Raw genomic sequence first — 22,212 nt, 5'->3', positions numbered from 1 at the left:
AAGTCAGTTTTTCCTCCAAGTGGAGATAGTGGACACTATGGTTGGAGATTATTTAGGGGTCACTAGTATCTATATGTGAATTATCACTATTGGGTTGAAGCATTCACTATTTATATAGAAATATCAAAGGTAAGGTTTTGGAGGATAATAGATAATGTATAGAGCTACTCAGGTGAGCCACTTGTTAGCGGTGTGACTCCCTGATATACTGCTAGGCTGGAACCCCAGCCTATGCCGAATCTTCCCTTAACCTTTAAAATATAAATCTAAATTAGATAAGAAAATGCAAAATAACCCCGCTCCTTGCATCCTGTAGCTCCTCGATCTTCACCAGTGTGTTTAGGGATTGATTATATACATATACAGTACAGACACCTTATCTCTCCCTTTGGGATTGTTGGACAATATATATTTAATAGAGGCAGAGCAGAAATGGGCTGCTGAAGCCACCATGGCTCCTACACTGCGAGCGGTTACTTGACAATGAAGCGTCAGCCCAGCCTGAGTATACAGTCATGGGATAGGAGTCAATATCCTTCTATGGATTAGGAATTGGTTATCGGACAGAAAACAGAGGGTAGGGTTTTATGGCCATTTTTCTCAATGGAGGGTGAATAGTGGAGTGCAGAAGGGATCTGTACTGGGATTGGTGCTATTTAACATATTTATAAATAATCTGGAAATCAGAATGTCAAAGCGAGGTGATTAAATTTGCAGATGACACAAAACTATTCAAAGTTGTCAAAATACATGCAGACTGTGAAAAATTGCAAGAAGACCTTAGGAAACTAGAAGACTGGGATCCAAATGGCAGATAAACTTTAATGTGGACAAATGCAAAGTGATATACATTGGTAAGAATAATCTAAATCATAACTACTTGATGCTAGGGTCCATTTTAGGAGTCAGCACTCAAGAAAAAGATCTAGGAAGATAATATGCTGAAATCTTCTATACAATGTGCAGTGGCAGCCAAAAAAGCAAACAGGACGTTGGGAATGCAAAATAAGACAAAGAATATTATAATGCCTCTGTATCGCTCCATGGTGCGACCTCAACTTGAGTATTGCGTTCAACTGTGGTCGCTGTATCTCAAAAATGATATAGTAGAATTAGAAAAGGTTCAAAGAAGAGCGACCAAAATGAGAAAAGGAAGAGACAGATGAGGGGAGATATAATTGAGGTTTACAAAATCCTGAGTGGTGTAGAATGGGTAAAAGTGAATCAATTTTTCACTCTTTCAAAAAGTACAAAGACCAAGAGGAACCCGAATTATAGCTACGTCTTGCAAGGTTCCACGTTAGGAGTTACGGATCAAGAAAGGGATCTGGGTGTCGTCGTCGATGATACGCTGAAACCTTCTGCTCAGTGTGCTGCTGCGGCTAGGAAAGCGAATAGAATGTTGGGTGTTATTAGGAAGGGTATGGAGTCCAGGTGTGCGGATGTTATAATGCCGTTGTATCGCTCCATGGTGCGACCGCACCTGGAGTATTGTGTTCAGTACTGGTCTCCGTATCTCAAAAAAGATATAGTAGAATTGGAAAAGGTACAGCGAAGGGCGACGAAAATGATAGTGGGGATGGGACGACTTTCCTATGAAGAGAGGCTGAGAAGGCTAGGGCTTTTCAGCTTGGAGAAGAGACGGCTGAGGGGAGATACGATAGAAGTGTATAAAATAATGAGTGGAATGGATCGGGTGGATGTGAAGCGACTGTTCACGCTATCCAAAAATACTAGGACTAGAGGGCATGAGTTGAAGCTACAGTGTGGTAAATTTAAAACGAATCGGAGAAAATTTTTCTTCACCCAACGTGTAATTAGACTCTGGAATTCGTTGCCAGAGAACGTGGTAAGGGCGGTTAGCTTGACGGAGTTTAAAAAGGGGTTAGATAGATTCCTAAAGGACAAGTCCATAGACCGCTATTAAATGGACTTGGAAAAATTCCGCATTTTTAGGTATAACTTGTCTGGAATGTTTTTACGTTTAGGGAGCGTGCCAGGTGCCCTTGACCTGGATTGGCCACTGTCGGTGACAGGATGCTGGGCTAGATGGACCTTTGGTCTTTCCCAGTATGGCACTACTTATGTACTTATGACACTCAATGAAATTACATGGAAATAATTTTAAACAAATAGGAGGAAATATTAAAACAAATAGGAGGAAATATTTTACACTTAAAAAATAGTTAAGCTCTGGAACTCATTTCCAGAGGATGTGGTAACAACGGTTTAAAAAAGGTTTGTACAAGTTCTTGGAGGAAAACTCCATAGTCTATTATCGAGATAGACATGGGGGATGCCAATGCTTGTCCTGAGATTGGTAGCATTGAATTTTGCTACTATTTGGGTTTCTGCCAGGTACTTGTGACCTGGATTGGCCACTGTTGGAAGCAGGATACTGGGCTAGATGGATCATTGGTCTGACCCAGTATGGATACTTTTATGTTCTTATGTTCCTCAACTTTGTCACCAAATAAGTTTTCTCTATGACAAGGGATAGTTGTTAGATGCTCCTGCACAGCAGATTCGAGGTTTGAGCCGGGAAAGATGTCACATTGCCACTGCTAAGGCGGAAATGCATGAAGAGACATCAAAGGCATCAAAGGACTGCCTTGCCAAATATTTACGACAGTTACGCACTGATGGGCTCGGCTGAGGCTGGCACAAGCCCCCTGTAAGTCTGTATAGACTGTGAATGCAGTAGCCCTGAAAGGTCCTCCTTGAGCACAGCCCAATTTTCCTCGTGAAGAGTAGGTGTCGCTACTCTCATGTTCTTATGTTATGGGTATGCTGTACCGAGTCCAATGTCGAACCCTCTCGATATTGCACTGGTGCACCCGATGTCGATGCCGATGCAGGTTCTGTGTCGAATACCAAATCCTTTGTTATGCTCGATGCCGATGTCAATGCAGAGCCCAAAATAGTTTTCTTGCTGGACTCTGCAGGTTAAGGGTCCTTGTGATGGTATTAAGGATGTACTATGAAAATGATAGCCCCCCCCCCCCCCCCAGCTCAGAAGGGAATATCAAGAGTTAAACATTAAAAATATGAAACTGAAATAATTTTAAGAAGAGAAAGACAGATGCATTTAACTTAGTTACAGAATGCTGACACTTCTTGAATTAACAGTTTTGTTCAGATTCTGGGAAGTCACTAAGAACACGCATGTTTTAAAGGGAATAGGGAAGTAAGAGAGAAATATGCAGATGTCTGAACATGCAGATGTAATATGGAAAAATGTATATTTCCGCATTTCTATAAATGATAGACTTTACTGGAACCACTAGCAATTTTGGAAAGTACCCTGAACCTCTGAACTTGCAGATGTAAGCAGAATATAATCTAGCCAATGATTTTTCAAAGTTTGTGTCCCATGATTTGTGATGTAACCAGTTAATTTATGACAATGCATTCTTAATAAAAGAGCAGAGGACCTGAGGAATTTTGAGACGGTTCTGAGTTGCCTCAATACTATTATGTGAGACCCTTAGTTCTCTCTTCCAAAGGCCTTTGATTTGTATATATTTATCGTGTGTGTGTGTATGTGTGTGTGTGTGTGTGTGTTTGACCTCTCCGGGGACAAGGATAAAAAACTGGTAGGTCCCCTACCTGGTGCGGGAGGGCGTAGAAATCAGCTTGACCCAAAATAAACGCTTTCACTTGAATGCATGCAGAGGCAGAGGCTACACAATGTCCCAGGGTGCTCTGGTTCTAAACAGTGAACACACCAGTTATGTGGTCTGAAACTGAAATAGTCCTATTGCATTGAATACACTTCTTAAACCCACTTGGCACCCTTGTTGACATGGAGGGAAAACCGGCCGATGCTAGGTCAAAAGGCTCTGTGGCATGGGGAGCTCAAGCAGTTGCGTACCCGAAAATAGTCAATGCTTCCCAGGCAAAAGAAGGGCTCAGAGGCTGAAAATTGAACAATGAAAATAATTGGGAAAAATGTATAATTTGCACTATTTAACACTGAAAAAAGAAGAATATGAAGAAAACATGTCCCTAAAAAGGGAAGGCAACAAAAATGCAAAAGTTTGACACGCTTAGGAGAGATTAAAAAGTCACCCACATATAAGAATATTATGCCTGCCTGTCCTCAGAGAATAGAATATATGTATTTTAAAAAAATGAACATGAGAAGAAAAATGTAAATATCTACCCAATAAAAATATTTCACATTCGGAGATTTTGTATGAAAGCTTTTTCTATTGTTTGTATAGAAAGAAAAACTTAGTAAAATTAGGCCTTTAAATTGCAAAAAAAAATAATCTTGTCTAAAAAAGAAGAAATGTTAATATTTTCATATTCTTTATGAAATGTTGAATAAAGAAAAAACAAAAAAAAGGAGAAATGTAATTTTCTTCCTTTGAAATTTTTTCAACAATAATGTCAGTAAGGTATATCAGAAGAAAATATTTAGAAATTACTTACAGGACTTGGAATGGAATCAGGATCAAGTTTCTTCTGAGGTGGACCAGTCAGGTGAGAGACACTTCCAGGAGGAGCCCCAGGATATGAGAGCTGAGATCCAGCCAACTGGGAACCATAGGAATTTGCTGTAATATCATATTAGCACATGGAAAACATATACAAGTTATTAGTTACAATCATCTAGATAATACAAAATAATTGTTCTACTCTGCAAATCTGTCTTTGGCTCACTCAGTATATCACCCTACTGACTTTTAAGGATCTGAACTCCCCTCATCCACCCTAATTTCCATTTCAGCAACTTTCTCACATACCCTGAGCTCAGCACAGGCTTTTTCCCTCTCTGTTATCAGGCCTCTATTCACTCTTTCTCCTACATCTTTTCCTTTTGCTCTCCCATGGTACTCAGTTCTCCATACTACAAACCAGATCCCCTGTATCTCTCCATCTTCTCAGAGATATTCCATTGGTCTCCAGAAAACCTGTCACTTTCTCTATGATCAGTACAACTGAAATCGGGGAATGGAATGGGGATGGGACTTGATACATACCACCTTCTGTGGTTACAATCAAAGTGCTTTACATATTATATACAGGTACTTATTTTGTACCTGTGGCAATAGAGAGTTAAATGACTTCCCAGAGTAACAAGAAGCTGCAGGGGGAAATCGGACCCAGTTCCCCAGGTTCTCAGCTCACTGCACTAACCACTAGGCTACTCCTCCACTAGAGAAAGAGTAATGAATAAATCCAAATATTGTAATTAATTACTCTATTAATTTTTGTGATTCTTATGAAGAGGACAGCAGGAAGGAAAAAGCCTCAGAGAATTTTAAGTACATAAGTAACGCCACACTGGGAAAAGACCAAGGGTCCATCGAGCCCAGCATCCTAAAGGCCGGCCGCGACAAAAAAGAAAGCTTAAAATAGGTGAAAAAAAAACTAAAGGAAACTATGGGAACCTTTTTTTTTTTTAAAAATCTTATAAGATAAAAGAAAAGAAAAGAAGCGAACTAACTCGCAACAAGTGAAGACTCTTCCTGGGCCTGAAGAGGAGCAGAAACGAACGCTGCCACACCTCAACCCGGAGAAAGAAAAACTGAAGAGAAGTGCTCACGCGATGGGCGGGAAATCAGTCCCACCCACACGCAGTGCGCATGCACCAGAAGACTCTGGCAAAACTTTTTAATTTTTTGCTTGAAAAATGCCGATTCCTGGGCCGATTCGGACGTCGACCCACATGTGAGAAAAAGCAGCCTGCTTGTCCTTGGAGAAAAAACAGCACAGTATGAGGGAGAGAACACGAAAACACGTCCTCTCAGCTCCACAGAAAAACTAAGACTAGAGGACCCATGCTCGCACATTGGGCGGGAAGGCACCAGCGCATGCGCAGTGGGACGCTGCTAGAAATTTCTACCTTACTAGCTAGTCATTGTCCGCACCAAGCTCAGTCAGATGACATCACCCAGATGTGAGAATAAATGGCCTGCTTGTCCTCGGAGAACATGCACTTGCAACACCATATCCTGAACTTTAGATTAAGTTGAGATAAAAAGTGGCAGCGAAGCAGAAATGCAGCAGTAACCAAATGGACTGACGTGGCCATCCCGTTTTATTAGTAGGTAGTCGTGCTCTTGAAATTATGCCCTCTAGCTATTTCCCCCTTTTAAAAAGACACTGGACACTCTTGCATACCTGGCTGTGGAGGATAACTGGGACCTGCGGGTTGTCCAGGCAACTGCTGATGGAAGCTAAGATTTGGAGCATTAGATGTAGGGATTCCCTCTTGTAGGGTCCCTAATGTTCCATTTAGAGCACCTGCTGCTGCTGGAAGTATCTGAGACACAGCCGTTGCAGAAGGATGTGGAATGTGCTGAGTTGGAAGGCCTTGATGAGATGTCAAAAGTGGTGGTCCAGGTGGCATGTGAGAATTTGGTGCAGCACCAGAGCCTATGCAAGAAACACCACCCCCCCCCCTAATTAATGAAATGCATTAAAGAATTAGAAGTCATCCATGCTCAAACATTCACAAGACATCCTTTCAATCATCTAATATAATAAAACGCACCGTGAACGTTCTGAAGACAACGTTCTGTGAAGCCGGAAGTTTGAAGCCGGAAGCTTCAAGCTGAAGCCTTGAAGCCTTGAAGCCATCTGACGTCACTCCCAGTGAAGCCTTCAAGCCAGCCAGCCGTCTCTGCCCCGCCCTCGCCTCAAACCAAACAAATCGGGAAGCGAAGCGTCAGGGAAGGAGGCGGCGCTCCCGACGTAAAGCTAGACGTCGGGAGCGCCGCCTCCTTCCCTGACGCTTCGCTGCACGAACCGCCACGGAGGTAAAGTTAAAACGAAGAAGAAAAAAAAAAAAAGGAAGCATGGATGCGAACGGGGGGGGGGGGATGCAGGGATGCGAAGGGGGGGCAGGGATGCGAGGCATGGATGCGAAGGGGGGGGGGGGGGAGAAGAGGGCGGGCCAGGCTGGGACATGGGAGAGAGAGTAGCATGGATGCGAGGGGGGGGTCATGGAAGGGCAAGAGGGGACTTGCTGGAAAAGGATGAATGGAGGCGGCAGGGGACAGAGGAGCATGGATGGGTATGGATTAGGAGGGCAGGGCACAGGGAGAGAGGGGAATTACTAGAAATGGATGAATGGAGGGGGCAGGGGAAAGAGGGGCATGGATTGGGAGGGCAGGACTCAGGGAGAGAGGGAAATTGCTGGATAGGGAAAAATGGAGGGGCCAGGTGACAGATGAGCATGGATGGGCATGGATTGGAAGGGGCAGGACACAGGGAGAGGGGAATTGCTGGATAGGGATGAATGGATGGGACAGATGGGCATGGATGGATATGGATTGCACAGCAGGCCTCAGGCATAGAGGGGAAATGCAGGATAGGGAAAAATGGAGGGGCCAGGTGACAGAGGAGCATGGATGGGCATGGATTGGAAGGGCAGGACTCAGGGAGAGGGGAATTGCTGGATAGGGATGAATGGAGGGGACAGATGGGCATGGATGGATATGGATTGCACAGCAGGCCTCAGGCAGAGAGGGGAAATGCTGGATAGGAAAAAATGGAGGGGCCAGGTGACAGATGAGCATGGATGGGCATGGATTGGAAGGGCAGGACTCAGGGAGAGGGGAATTGCTGGATAGGGATGAATGGAGGGGACAGATGGGCATGGATGGATATGGATTGCAGAGCAGGCCTCAGGCAGAGAGGGGAAATGCTGGATAGGGAAAAATGGAGGGGCCAAGTGACAGAGGAGCATGGATGGGCATGGATTGGAAGGGCAGGACTCAGGGAGAGGGGAATTGCTGCATAGGGATGAATGGAGGGCACAGATGGGCATGGATGGATATGGATTGCAGGGCAGGCCTCAGGCAGAGAGGGGAAATGCTGGATAGGGATGAATGGAGGGGGCAGGTGACAGACAAACATGGATGGCCATGGATTGGGAGGGCACGACTCAGGGACAGAGGGGAATTGCTGGAAAAGGATGAATGGAGGGGGCAGGGGACAGATGGCCATGGATTGGGAGGGCACGGCTCACACACACACTCGCTTGGTGTCATACACTCACTCTCACAGAGAATCTGTGTCTCACACACACACTCTCTCTCTTGCCCACACACACACACTCTCTCACACTGTGTCTCACATACAGACTTGCACACACTCTCATTCTCACACACACTCTCTCACAAACACACTCACACCCAGACTCACTCTCTCTCACACACTCACACTTTCACTCTGACTCTCAAACAGTCACTCTCACATACACTCTCCCAAACATACACACTCCAAGGAAAACCTTGCTAGCGCCCGTTTCATTTGTGTCAGAAACGGGCCTTTTTTACTAGTTAGGAAATAAGACCCACAGTGGATGTTGTAGACATTCTGCATTATCTCAAGTAAAATGGATTGAACCACTCAATTTTTTAAGTAATTTTTCCTTAGATTTAATTCCTGTTTTCTTACTTTCAGGAATTCTGTGTAACAAAACTCTCTGAACTGAATATACATCATTTAATTACTACTGCAATAGTTAGAAATCTTCTCAGTGGAGAAAACAAACAGATGAAACCTCGTTTTTAGCCACAGTTCTTTTAATTGACTGGAGCATGGAAAAATTAAGAAAGAGATATGTACCACAGGTGCTGAGTTGCATATTGCTGAGCTGATTTGTCACTTCTTGTGTGGATGAAGGAGGTGCAGAGCTGGAATACATTGATGGAGAGCCATAAGCTGCTGCACTGTTGAGAAGTGGAGCACCTTGAAAGCTGTGGAAAGAAATTATTCATTGTAGTATGTCTGTTACTTATATGTTTGCTTAAACACATTCTGATTTTCACTGATTAGCAAACTTTTTTCCCAGTCTTGGTTATTTGGCCAACAAAAATATTCCACATTACTGTAGTGGAAGCATCTGCATCTCAGAATAACTAATATAATGAGCACGAAGTTAAACACTGTCTTTTCAGTGACACTTGAGAATTAGTAAAACAGCAGCATTGTAATAGGAGCTGCAACATGATAGATTTTACCCAGAAATAGTGAAGATATTGTATGACAGCAATCTAATAACAGCCAGATGGTGAGATTAGTTTTAGCAAAGCTAAGAACATAAGAATAGCCATACTGGGTCAAACCAATGGTCCATTTAGCCCAGTATCCTGTTTCCAGCACTGGCCAATCCAGGTCACTGCTGGAAACTCAATTAGTAGCTACATTCAATGCTACCAATCCCAGGGCAAGCAGTGGCTTATAAGTACTAAGTGACGGCAGATAAAGACCTGAACAGTCCACCCAGTCTGCCCAACAAGAAAAACTCATTTTACATGGTATGCGATACTTTATATGTATACCCGTTTGATTTGTCCATGCCATTCTCAGAGCACAGACCGTAGAAGTCTGCCCAGCACTAACTTGTCCAAACCTTTTTTAAACCCAGATACGCTAACCGTTGTTACCACATCTTCCGGAAGCAAGTTCCAGAGCTTAACTATTCTTTGAGTGAAAAAATATTTCCTCCTATTTGTTTTAAAAGTATTTCCATGTAACTTCATTGAGTGTACCCTGGTCTTTGCACTTTTTGAAAGAGTGAGAAATCGATTCACTTCTACCTGTTCTACACCATTCCGGATTTTATAGACCTTAATCATATCCCCCCCCCCATCTCTTTTCCATGTTCAACAGACCTAACCTATTTAACCTTTCCTTATATGGGAGGAGATCCATCCCCTTTATCGTTCTGGTCTCTCTTCCTTGAACCTTTTCTAATTCCGCTATACCTTTTTTGAGATAAGGCAAGCAGAATTGAACACAATACTCAAGGTCAGATTGCACCATGGAGCACTACAGAGACATTATGATATTCTAGGTCTTATTTTGCACCCTTTTCCTAATAACTCCTAACATCCTGTTTGTTTGGTTTTTTTTTTTTTGCCGCCGCTGCACACTGGGAAGATTTCAGCGTGTTGTCTACAATGACACCTAGATCTTTCTCCTAAGGTGGACCCTAGCACTCTTCCCAATGTGCATCACTTTGCATTTCTCCACATTAAATTTCATCTGCCATTTGGATGACCAGTCTTCCCGTTTCCTTAGGTCTTCTGAAATTTTTCACAATCCGCATGTGTTTTGACAACTTTTAATAGTTTTGTGTTATCTGCAAATTTAATTACCTCACTCATCGTTCTGTTTTCCAGATGATTTATAAATGTTAAATAGTACCAGTCCCAGTACAGATCCCTATGGAAATCCAGTATTCACCCTCCTCCATTGAGAAACATGGCCATTTCCCTACCCTCCATTTTCTGTCTAATAACCAATTCTTTATCCACAGATGGACATTGCCTCCTACATTTTTTGTAATGACTTCTTTTTAGCTTGTTAGTCACATTGAACTCGAAATTGTGCAAGAAAATGTGGGGTATAATTGTCATAAATAAATAAATAAATATAAATAAATTGTGAATATCCTGAAAACTCGTCTAACTGTGGTGCCTCGTGACAGGTTTGGGAAGCCAATGATGCATTTAACCCAAGTCATGGCCTTAGAAACATGGAGATTAATAAGGTTTGATTCTCTTTATTCCTTGCCATTGCTGACATTCAGTGCCTCAGCTGTTTCTGGGTAGGGGTTGCAGTTCCTTTTACATGCTGCTGTTATCCCTTCCTGTATGTGTTCCACTTAGAGGTGGGAGGATGAGAAAGATCTTGTGGTCTTTGTGTTATAAAAAATGGAAACTAGAAAGTTTATATCCAATTTTCACTTGTTCTCATCACCTTTGCGGCTGATTTCTTGAGATACTTGGTCCATTCTGGATATTACTGTGACTATACTGGTTGGTGCTGGGGGACAGAGAACCGATGGTAGGAGGAGGTGGTGATCCGGCAGTTACTGAAGATTTCAACACAGCTGAAACAAGAAGAAAGACATTACAGAACACAGCCTGCAACTGAGACAGAAAGTGACCTTTGTTTTCAATCATTCCCACAAAAAATAACTCCCTAATCCCTTAATTATCCTATTTGTCTTAAATAGATTGGAAGCTCTGTCGAGCAGGGACTGTCTCATGCATGTTTTCTGTACAGCTGTATACATCTAGGAACGCTATAGAAATGATAAGTAGTAGTATCGCTAAGTCAATGGGTGGCAGTAGGGTCTGAGGCCCAAAATGGACGTGCACCAATTTTTATTTTCAGCCAAAAAAAAGCCCTTTTTTGCAGATGCGCTAAGAAATGGACCTGCACACATCCAATACACACGTCTACATCGCGCAGGACAGTTTTCAGCGCACCTTAGTAAAAGGACCCCTAAGTGACTTTCCCAAGGAGCTGCAGAGGGAATAAAACCCAGTTCACCAGGATCAGTCGACTGAACTAACCATTAGGCTACATAGTCACGAAACAATTGTTCACACATAAATTACAAACACTATGATTTATAAATGGGACTACATTAAAAACAATTGGATAAAAATATATACAATGCTCATTAGAAATGCATTAAAAAAAATAGACTAAAAACATAAGCTTAAAACTATGGAATATTAATCTAAATGTAATGAATAGAAAAAAGAAAATAATACATTTTTTGATTAGCTTTTGAAGATAACCTTTTTCAGATCAGAAATAAGCAAATGTTGATAAATATCAGTATATATAAAAAAGGTATCATCTTATTTTATGTGTTTTATTTCTATTTATTATCTATACGGTTCCAGCCAGCCAAATGCATTGGATTTGGCCGGGGTTTGAGATGGCCGGCTTCATTTTTTAGCGATAATGGAAAGTTATGTTGGCCATCTCAAACCCCGGCCAAATTCAATGCATTTGGCCGTGGGAGGAGCCAGCATTTTTAGTGCACTGGCCCCCCTGACATGCCAGGACACCAACCGGGCTCCCTAGGGGTCACTGCGGTGGACTTCAGAAAAGCTCCCACATGCATAGCTCCCTTACTTTGGGAACTGAGTCCCCCAACCCCCCCCAAACCCACTACCCACAAATGTACTGAACCCACTAAAACTGCTCCAGGGACCTGCATACAGCCTCTAGGACTTATTGCTGCTGTATAACTTTGGCACACCTGGTGGGCAGGTCCTGGCTACAGGCATACTTCCGACTTCACCAGGGTGATGCTCTCCTTCTAGGAGACCTCCCTCCTCCAATGCAGCACAGGGGCTGCCAGACTGAAGGTGGGACTTCTCTACAACATCCCTGTAGGTCTCCTCTATGTACCCCTCTATCTCCCTCAGCTCCACCAAGTCTGCTACTCTAGCCTCAAGAGAACGGACCCGTTCTGAGAGCTAGGACCTCTTTGCATTGGGCACACACATATAACTGCTCACCAACTGGGAGATAATCACACATGTGACATTCAATGCAAAATACTGGATAGCACCCTTCTCACTGCTGGACTGCTGGACTGCTGACTCCATCTTAGTATTTTTGAGTTTTTCAATAATTTAAAACTTGCTAAGGTATTAAGGATATTAGCCTAATACAAAAATGTCTTTATATGGTATATTGTGTGATTTATTTAGTGTTTTCTTCTTAGTAAGTAATGAAATGTAATTAAAACTTTGTAAGAACACTCCTCGCTTGTTATCCCAATTACAATAACTGACTATAAATGAATAGTTGTGCCAGGGGTGGGCGGGACGAGGTCTAAACTAGGTCCTGCAGTGAACGCTAGAGGCTATCTGTTAATTCTGTGGTACAAAGTTCAAGTTCTAAAACTAGGAGGAAAAGAGTATGGAGATTAGTTAATAAAGTTTGCTTTTTTACATTGTTATTCTGCCTATCACTAACCTACAATTCCTCCTTTAAACCCCAATCTTTAAGTTCCCAAAGCACAAGGCAAATATTCTTCACTTACCAGAGAAATGCCCTCTTCTCTCAGAACTTTTACCTTCAAAAAGTCCTTCCTCACGTTATCCACACCACCAGGAGTGCCTACCCTAATGCAGATTTACAGTTTTACTGAATTTAGAATACCATATTATATAAAATTATATCAAAGAATTATCACCCACAAAGAGGCAAACCTTACCAGACGGCCCTTTAGCAATATCACTTACAAAAATGTTAAAAAGAACCGGCCAAGAACTAAACCTTGTGGCACACCACTGGTAACATCCTTTTCCTCAGAATGAGCTCCATTTATCACTATCCTCTGTTGTCTTCCACTCAACCAGTTCCTAACACGTAAGATCTAATTTCCCCTTCCTTAGTGTCCCCACCAGGCCAGTCAAGAACCCGTGGGATGTAGCAAAGCAGTTCTGAAATAGGTGAATAGAAAAGAGGAAAACTTTGCCAGACCCTGCGCCAAAACCATGAGAAGTCTTGATCTACTGCTAGCAAACAGCTCTTTACTTGCCCCCTGTAGAAGGACAATGCAGCTATTTGAACTTGGAGACAGCTCTGGGTCAAGACTTGCAAAGTACAAAGTGATGCACTTAGGGAATAGAAATCCACGGGAGACATATGTGTTAGGTAGTGAGAGTCTGATATGTACAGACGGGGAGAGGGATCTTGGGGTGATAGTATCTGAGGATCTGAAGGCGATGAAACAGTGTGACAAGGCAGTGGCCGTAGCTAGAAGGTTGCTAGGCTGTATAGAGAGAGGTGTGACCAGCAGAAGAAAGGAGGTTTTAATGCCCCTGTATAAGACGTTGGTGAGGCCCCACCTGGAGTATTGTGTTCAGTTTTGGAGGCCGTATCTTGCTAAGGATGTAAAAAGAATTGAAGCAGTGCAAAGAAAAGCTACACGAATGGTATGGGATTTACGTTACAAGACGTATGAGGAAAGACTTGCTGATCTGAACATGTATACCCTGGAGGAAAGGAGAAACAGGGGTGATATGATACAGATGTTCAAATATTTGAAAGGTATTAATCCACAAACGAACCTTTTCTGTAGAGGGGAAGGCGGTAGAACTTGAGGACATGAAATGAGATTGAAGGAGGGCAGACTCAAGAAAAATGTCAGAAAGTATTTTTTCACGGAGAGAGTGGTGGATGCTTGGAATGCCCTCCCGTGGGAGGTGGTGGAGATGAAAACGGTAACAGAATTCAAAAATGCATGGGATAAACATAAAGGAATCCTGTTCAGAAGGAATGGATCCTCAGAAGCTTAGCGGAGATTGGGTGGCAGAGCCGGTGGTGGGAGGCGGGGCTAGTGCTCGGCAGACTTCTACGGTCTGTGCCCTGAAAATGGCAGATACAAATCAAGGTCAGGTATACACAAAAAGTAGCACATATGAGTTTATGTTGTTGGGCAGACTGGATGGACGATGCAGGTCTTTCTCTGCTGTCATCTACTATGTTACTATGTTAAGATCTCCCTTCAAAAAGGTCAAAATGGCTGGAAAGTACACCTTCCAAGCAGAAAGACAAATGCCAGACCTACAAATATAGAGGAGAAGTTGAAGACCTGCATACTTTTGAGTAACAGAGATTACCACCACCAAACAACCACAGCTCCTTAAACAGACCTCTCAAGAGCCAGGCCGTAAGCCAAAATGGACTTGGGTTCTCCACAAGAACTAGATCCTGAAGGAGGAGTCCACAACCCTGAGGAGGCTGCAGCAGATTCTCCATTAACAGCTAGACCAGATAGATGTACCACAGCCTGTGAGGCCAGTCTGATGTGATGAGGATGACCAGATCAAGATGGTTTGCTATCAAGCAAAGAACACATCTGACCAGCAGCCAAGGAGAAAAGATGTACAGAGGACTTTCCTAGGTCCAAGGTTGAATCAGCACAGCTATTTCCACGGAACCACTTTGTTTTTTTTCTGCTGAAGAATCTGGTCATCTTTGCATTCTGATGTGATGTGATGTGATGTGTGGACCATCCCAATGTCTAAACACCAAATGGAAGACCCATGAACCTAGTTCCCATTATCAAAGATCTAGAAAATTCCAGCAGAGAAAGTCCACCTACACGTTCAACTTTCTGGTTATGGGAGCTGCAGAGATTGACTTCAGGTTGGTTTCTGCCCACTGGCAGAGGAAAGAGATTTCCTGAACCATGGCCACATTCCCAGTTCATCCCTACTTGATATATGTCACCACCATGGCATGAGAAAACACAGCCTGCCTTGCCCTGCACTAACAGAAGTAACCTTTCCAGTGCCAGCCAGATAATCTCTATTCTGTTCATGCTCCAGGAAGCCTCCACATGTTATCAGGTCAATTGGATTACAAGGTCCTGGCAGTGAGCTCTCAACTGAAAGACTCATGTCAGTCATCAACCCAATCTATTTGGGGACTCCAGATCTACCCCTTAAAAAAACTACAAGGAAAGCCCCACCAATACCTGGGTGCTGAAGTCCTATGATTGTGGAGGCCGTCTGGAGAGATGGGCAAGCTGAAGAGACCTCATATGAGTCTTTGCCCATGAGACGTCTTCCAGGGTCACAACTATGGAACCTAAGACCTGAAGGCAATCCTAGGCTCACGAGACCTTGCTGGAACACAATCCTCTGATCTGAGTCTGCAACTTCAATATCTTTTCCTGTGTTTGGAACACCTTCCCTACCCTGGTCTCAAAACTAGCTCCCAGATACTTGAGGGAATGTAATTGGACCAGGTGGCTCTTGGCATAGTTCACCACCCAACCCAGCTGCTTGCACTTGAATTACTCTTTGAGTGGCTATTCTGGACCCCTCATCTGTGTTTGCCCATATCAGCCAATCATGCAGATAAAGATGGATTCAAACACCTTCCCTGTGCAGAAAGGCAGCCACTATAAACATCACGTTGGAAAAGTACTTTGGTGCAGTGCCCAGCCCAAAAGGGAGAGCCCTGAATTAAAGATGCTGACCAAGTACACAGAACCGAAAAACCTTTTGTGTGGTGTTTGTTTGGAATGTGAAAGTAGGTCTCAGTCATGTTCAGGAACATAAGGACCTCCCTCTTTCTGACTGCTGCTATAATAGAGTGTAAGGTCGCCCATACATAAATGCAAGACACACAGAGCAATGACCCCTTTAAGTCCAAAATGGAGTGAAACAAAGCACCTTTTATGGGGACCACAAAATATATGGAGCACCTCCCTCAACCCCATTCCTCTACAGCAAGGATGGGCAACCTTTATATACAGAGGACCACATGAATTTTAGTACTATCCCTGGCAGGCTGCAACATTACATAATGTCAGAACCAGAAGTGCACAGAGTTCTAAAGACCTTCTGTGATAAATAAATGAGTTAAATTGAAACTAAAAACGATGGAAACAAACTGCTAGAGTAGCTATTCTGAAAATATTTGTGAAATGCAGTATTTAAAATCTACAAAACTCTGGTCAATGACATTTTCTGTGTATACTTCCCATCACTGTTCCCTCTAAGCTGAACGGGAGACCTCCACCTACAATCCTGCCAGTGGGTGGTGCTGTTCAGTATCATATTTTCAATAGTGCAGGACGAGCAAGCTCTGCAGGATTCCAGGGAACCTGCCTGTATCTAGCAATTGAACATACAATTTTTATACACCATCCCCCCCCCCCTCTACACTGGCAACAATGCAATTGGAGAACTCCTGAATAGCTTAGAGGGAACAGTGCTTCCCATGGTCTCATAGGCCCCATAATATTTAATGGCAGGCTGCAGGTTGCCCATTTCTGCTCTACAGGAACAAGCTGCTTCCAAGTTTAGGCTATCACTAATTTCTTCACCACCAAGCCAGAAAGAGATACCATAAAGATGTTGGAAATGAGATCTTCCAACTCCATCATATTACTGACAAATCACATCAAGGACCCACTAATCTAAAGTGATATGAACCCACACCAGGAACAATAGACAGAATAACCCTATCTTGACCACCCCCTCTCTTTGTGCCCCCTTGGCCCCTATGGACGAAAGGGCTGATTGGTCAGGAATCTGCTTGATGAAAAGGAAGCAGAAGAAACCTTCCCAAGGGGGCTGGACTTCACTCAGTCCTTAAGCCAGGCACAACTCCCTGAGCCCTTAGCCAGGGAATGGGACTAGTTTTCCAGAAAATTTGAGATATAGCCTCCCTCCAAGTCCTTGATTAATTTCTCTAGGTCTTCCCTGAAGAAGAGTTTGCCTCAAAAGGAGAGGTTACTCAAGTGTGATTTAGAGGCCAAACCAACCCACTAACTAATTGCAGAACCACAGACATCTGTGACAACCACAGAGGCAGAATCAAAAAGGCCATCCTAGACTCCAACTGGGCTACCCCAGGAGTTTCCATCAGTTGCTGGATCTAATGAAAGAGCAAAGGCAATGTACCCCTGCAGTTTGCATCCACATCTATCTCCTATGCTGGCCAGCTTCATTCTGAGGCTTGAACATACCTTGAGGTCCTACAAGACGCTGCTTCCCTGCATGTTAAAACTGCAAAGTAAAGGTGGCTGGTGGAGCAGATAGGCACTGATAAGTGGTGCTCTTCTGGTGGCTGGAAGGCAATCAGGGAAGAGCAGGAATCTGGGGACTGCGCAGCGAGGGCAAGGGCATTACCCCTCCCTCCAAACGATGTCAGGTCTAGCCTCACCATCTCATTTCCTCTCACTGGTGAGCAAGCTGAGCGGCTGTCTCATTATAACTTACATGTATTTTCCAACAGAAGTTTCTTACCAGACTGAGGTGAAGAATAGTGTCCATAGGGCGCAGCAGGAGCAGAAGTTCCAAAGCCCGTGGGAAAGCTTACCATCCCTGGCTGGGCCTGAGAATACGGTGGTGCAGTAACATAACCTGGATGACTCATTTCTTCAGTATTCCACTTCCAAACAACACTTCTTTAAACTTCTGTGAAAGAAAGAAACCAGTTAAATGTCAGGCTACTTAAATGACTAGGCTAGCAAACACTGAACTCTGGTAATGTGCACTAATGCATTTTAGCATATATTAAATAAAACTAGCCTCATTACTTTCAATGGGGCCTATTAACTAACTAAATTAACACAATGTACATTAACCCACATTAACTTGTTACCCCTTGGAACTAAATAAACAGATCTTATTAATTGTAATAGATTAAGTTGATAGTTAAAAATTAAGCAATATATTTATTTAATTCCTGAAAAGATACTGGTCATTACAGCTTTTAAATGCTCCTTTTACCTAGTAACTCACATTCTCGTTGCCAGAGAATGTGGTAAAGGCAGTTAGCTTAGCGGAGTTTTAAAAAGGTTTGGACGGCTTCCTAAAAGAAAAGCCCATAGACCATTATTAAATGGACTTAGGGAAAATCCACTATTTCTAGGATAAGCAGTATCAAATTTGTACTTTTTTGGGATCTTGCCAGGTATTTTTAACCTGTATTGGCCACTGTTGGAAACAGGATGCTGGGCTTGATGGACCTTTGGTCTTTCCCCAGTATGACAATACTTATGTATATCATTATGGATCTAAGCCAACTGTAGCCCTACTGCACTCATCTTTAATCGGAGGCCCATACAGGTGTCACGCGGATATACATAAAGCATAAAAACAGCACAGAACACTGAAGAGAGGATCCTCATCAACGCTCCATGCAGGCAACACATTGATAAATGTAAAGTATAAATACAGCACAGACAGCTAAAGAGAAGACATAGGAAGAATGTAGAAGTTTACCCAGAGCAGAAGTAGAGGATGACACAATGACCAAATCCATCAGGGGGATGTAGGGGTCACTATGCAATAAAAGCAGCAGCTCAACATCGAGACGCCACTGATGATGAGCTGAAGAGGGGCTACCAGAGACTGGCACTGAAGTGGCACCCACTGGAGGTTACTGCTTTTACTGGCTTTGTCTTCTGCACCAGACATTGCTCTTAGTTGTCTCAGTGTCCTAAGTTGAGGAAGGCAGCTACATCTGCTGAAACACAGCTTGTGTTGGGTCCTCTTGTTTTGGTGCTTTAATAAATCCGCTTTGAACTACACCTCCCTGGTTGATTTGGTTATTGCGTCATCATCTACTCCTGCTTTAGCTTCTGTGTTTGGATTTCTGTAGAGGGTGTCTTCTTGCTTCTGCTTTGGACATAGGAAGAACATAACCCTAAAAAAGTCTTATGCTTTTCATACCAAGGAAAGTATAAATATAAGAAAGAACATATGTTAGGAATAAATCCAAGATAAGAAAGACAGCCAAAAGACAAATTGATACCATTGAGGAATCTGCTGCTCTGACGGCTGGAGAACTTCACTTTTAAATATTTATTAAAACCAGCTCCATTATAATCTACAAAGTTCTCACTGGTCCTTCTTAACCTATAAACTTAACATTCACATTGTAGAACAATGATTCCATGACTACATACGGGTGCAACTCATGCTCCAAGGACAGGAGGATTTGAGGACAGCGATCATAGACCCTAAAATGAAGGAAGTGCTGGTTATTGTTTAACAGTGACACCTATGGCAAAAGCATAAAATCCACTAGGCAAAGCAAAGCAGTGGTTAGAACAGCACACTAAGAAGCAGGAAAAGAAAGGAAGCCAGAGTTTAAATTCTTCTGACTCTGGGCAAATCACTTCATTCTAAGGTTACCAGATATTCCTGATTTTCAGGGACTGACCCTGACTGCATCCTTTTTGGCAACCTTCTGTCCCTGATTCCAGTAATAAGGACAGAGATGCTGTGTAAAAATTTAGCATTGGTCCCCGCAAATGCTGCAGAACAGAAAGTCTCCCACCTATCACCCTGTGATCCAGCATCTCCCCCAGGTCTGCTGCTCCTTTCAAACCTCCTTTCACAGCTTCCTGTTTGATTGTGAGCCCACTAGGGACAGAGAAAAATACCTGTATGTAACATGTAAACCGCTTTGGCTTTACCACAGAAAGGCGGTGTATAAAGAATGAAACAAAAAGTGTCTGCTTTAAAAAGAAAAGTGGAGCACCTGGAGCCTCTGCTAATGTATCCAGGAAGTCTCTGGTCCCGCCCTCAAGCCCACAGGAAGTGTGCATCAGACTGAGTGGGACCTGGCAGAGACTGGCATCACACTTGAGAAGAATTTCTGTGTTGCTTTTCTTTTTAATGCCGACACAAAACAGAAAGCCATGAAAGGAGATCCGAGAGGAGAAGAGGGTGGCAAGAGGGGGAGATGCTGGACTGGAAGGGGAAAGGAAGGGAAGCAAAAGGTAGAGATGCTGGACTGGAAGAAGAGAGGCAAGAGAAATGGCGATGATGCAGTGGAAGGGGGAGATGAGAAAATAGAGAGGCTGAGATGCTGGAGTGGAAGAGGGAGAGGAAAGAAGAAACAGGTGGTGATTCTGGGTCATTGGGAAGGAGACCAGAGAGGAGGGAGAGAGTTAAGAGATGCTGTGCCCATTGGAGGATGGAGAAAATGGGGAAATAAAATACTGGAGAAAGAGGATGAGAAGTGAAAGAGAAATCAGGAAGGTCATGAAAAGAGGAGAGCATCAAGAGAAAGAGCGGAGGAGTGGCCTAGTGGTTAGGGTGGTGGACTTTGGTCCTGAGGAACTGAGTTCAATTCCCACTTCAGGCACAGGCAGCTCCCTGTGACTCTGGGCAAGTCACTTAACCCTCCATTGCCCCATGTAAGCCGCATTGAGCCTGCCATGAGTGGGAAAGCGCAGGGTACAAATGTAACAAAAAAAAAACCTGTTTACTAAAGGACATAAAGAAGACAGTGAAAACAGGTTCAAAAGTCCATCAGTTGGAATATTTACAAAAACTTAATTGCCCAGATTTAATTTAACATGACCATGAGGATGAGATCTTAAATGATTGGTGAATATTATCTACTTTGGAAGCAAAATGATCAGCCAGAGCCTCTGCTGAAGGCTGAGCTGAGATAGAAGAGTTTGATAATAATACATTTTTATGTAACAAACCAGGAGTCATCCTTGACTTGATGATGCTTGATCATGATTACTATCACTACAAGATGGGGGAGTCTGATTCAGACTTCCACTGCCTATTGGTAATGATTGGTTCTGAGCATGCCACAGAGGTGATATGCACAAAATTTGTTCCTGGGGAACTGAGTTCAATTCCCACTTCAGGCACAGGCAGCTCCTTGTGACTCTGGGCAAGTCACTTAACCCTCCATTGCCCCATGTCTGCACCTCTTGTTAGGCTGAGGCTGCTGTGAACGGGACCCATGGAGACCAGTAGGAAAGCGCCTAACACCCATCTAAAAAAAAAAAAAAAAAAAGAACAAGCTGCGTGTACTGTCCCACTCTTCCCTGTCTCCACTTTTGTGAAGAGGGACCACATCTGCTCATCTCCAATCTCACGGACCCTCTCCCGTCTCTAAAGATCTATTAAATAAATCTTTAAGAGCAAAAGAGGCTTTGTTCAAGAAATACAAAAGAACGCAATGAGAGGATCACGGAAAAGATTATCGGATTAAACTCAAAGAAGTGAAGAGGGAAATACGGCTATCGAAAGCGTGAGTGGAAGAAAAATGGCTAAAGATGTAAAGAGAGGTGACAAGACCTTTTTCAGATGTATTGGAGAAAGGAGAAAAGATAGGAATGGAATTGCGAGACTGAAAGATAATGAGAATGGTTATGTGGAAAGTGAGGAGGATAAAGCGAATGTGCTAAACAATTACTTCTGTTCTGTGTTCACAGAGGAAAATCCTGGTGAAGGACCATGGTTGGCTGCTGAAGGAATATTTGGGAATGGAGTGGATACTGCGCCATTTATGGAAGAAAGAGTTTATAAACAGCTGGAGAATCTGAAGGTGGACAAAGCTATGGGGCCGGATGGGATACATTCCAGGATACTGAAGGAGCTCGGTTGGTTGTACATTTGGTATGTGAAGATCCCATAGTTGTAGGAATTCTTTGCATTCTTGGGTGCTTGTTGAGGTAAGGTCTTCTAGGTGCAGGTTGATGTCGCCTATTATGATGAGGTTAGATGTAGAGATGCATGTGTTCGAGATGAAGTCCATGAGGTGTGTTTGAGTGTCTTGCCATTTACCTGGTGGTCTATAGAGTAGGATTGCGTTAAGGTGTTCCTGCAGGTTTGGGTGATTGATTCTGACCGATGCAATTTCAAGTTGAGGTAGGATGGATTCAGCTGTGGTTGTGATAATAAACTCGGATTTATATATTATAGCTATGCCACCTCCTCTTTTCCCGTTCCTATGTAATGATCACTATTACATAGGTGGGCACCCACCCGGATATTAGAAACACTTCCTCCATTCGTGAGAACTAGATCCAGCATCGACCCTTCCCTCGTGGGTTCCGTCACCATTTGTCTGAGCAAGGCACTTTTGACAGGCGTCCACAATCTCCCTATTTCCTTCTGTTTCCGCAGATGGGACGTTCCAATCCACATC

General features: G+C 43.3%; 1 protein-coding gene across 2 annotated transcripts in view; it reads right to left on the bottom strand.

The window, feature by feature from the left end:
• The window catches only part of SEC24D (SEC24 homolog D, COPII coat complex component), a 547,880-nt gene that overhangs the window by 485,246 nt on the left and 40,422 nt on the right, over window positions 1-22,212 (bottom strand). The window contains exons 2-6 of one of the 2 annotated variants that reach the window (XM_030191796.1): window positions 17,550-17,720; window positions 10,726-10,858; window positions 8,587-8,717; window positions 6,133-6,387; window positions 4,438-4,562 (exon numbers count right to left, since the gene is read on the bottom strand). In XM_030191796.1, the coding sequence (XP_030047656.1) occupies window positions 4,438-4,562; window positions 6,133-6,387; window positions 8,587-8,717; window positions 10,726-10,858; window positions 17,550-17,679 (774 nt within the window). In that variant the 5' untranslated portion in view covers window positions 17,680-17,720. The remainder of the gene's footprint in view (window positions 1-4,437; window positions 4,563-6,132; window positions 6,388-8,586; window positions 8,718-10,725; window positions 10,859-17,549; window positions 17,721-22,212) is intronic. The other variant, XM_030191797.1, reaches the window with a different exon arrangement.

This window comes from Microcaecilia unicolor, chromosome 2, assembly GCF_901765095.1.
Source record: "Microcaecilia unicolor chromosome 2, aMicUni1.1, whole genome shotgun sequence".
NCBI classification, from domain to species: domain Eukaryota; kingdom Metazoa; phylum Chordata; class Amphibia; order Gymnophiona; family Siphonopidae; genus Microcaecilia; species Microcaecilia unicolor.
The sequence above is the reverse complement of the archived record's forward strand: the minus strand, read 5'-3'. Positions and strand labels throughout refer to the sequence as shown.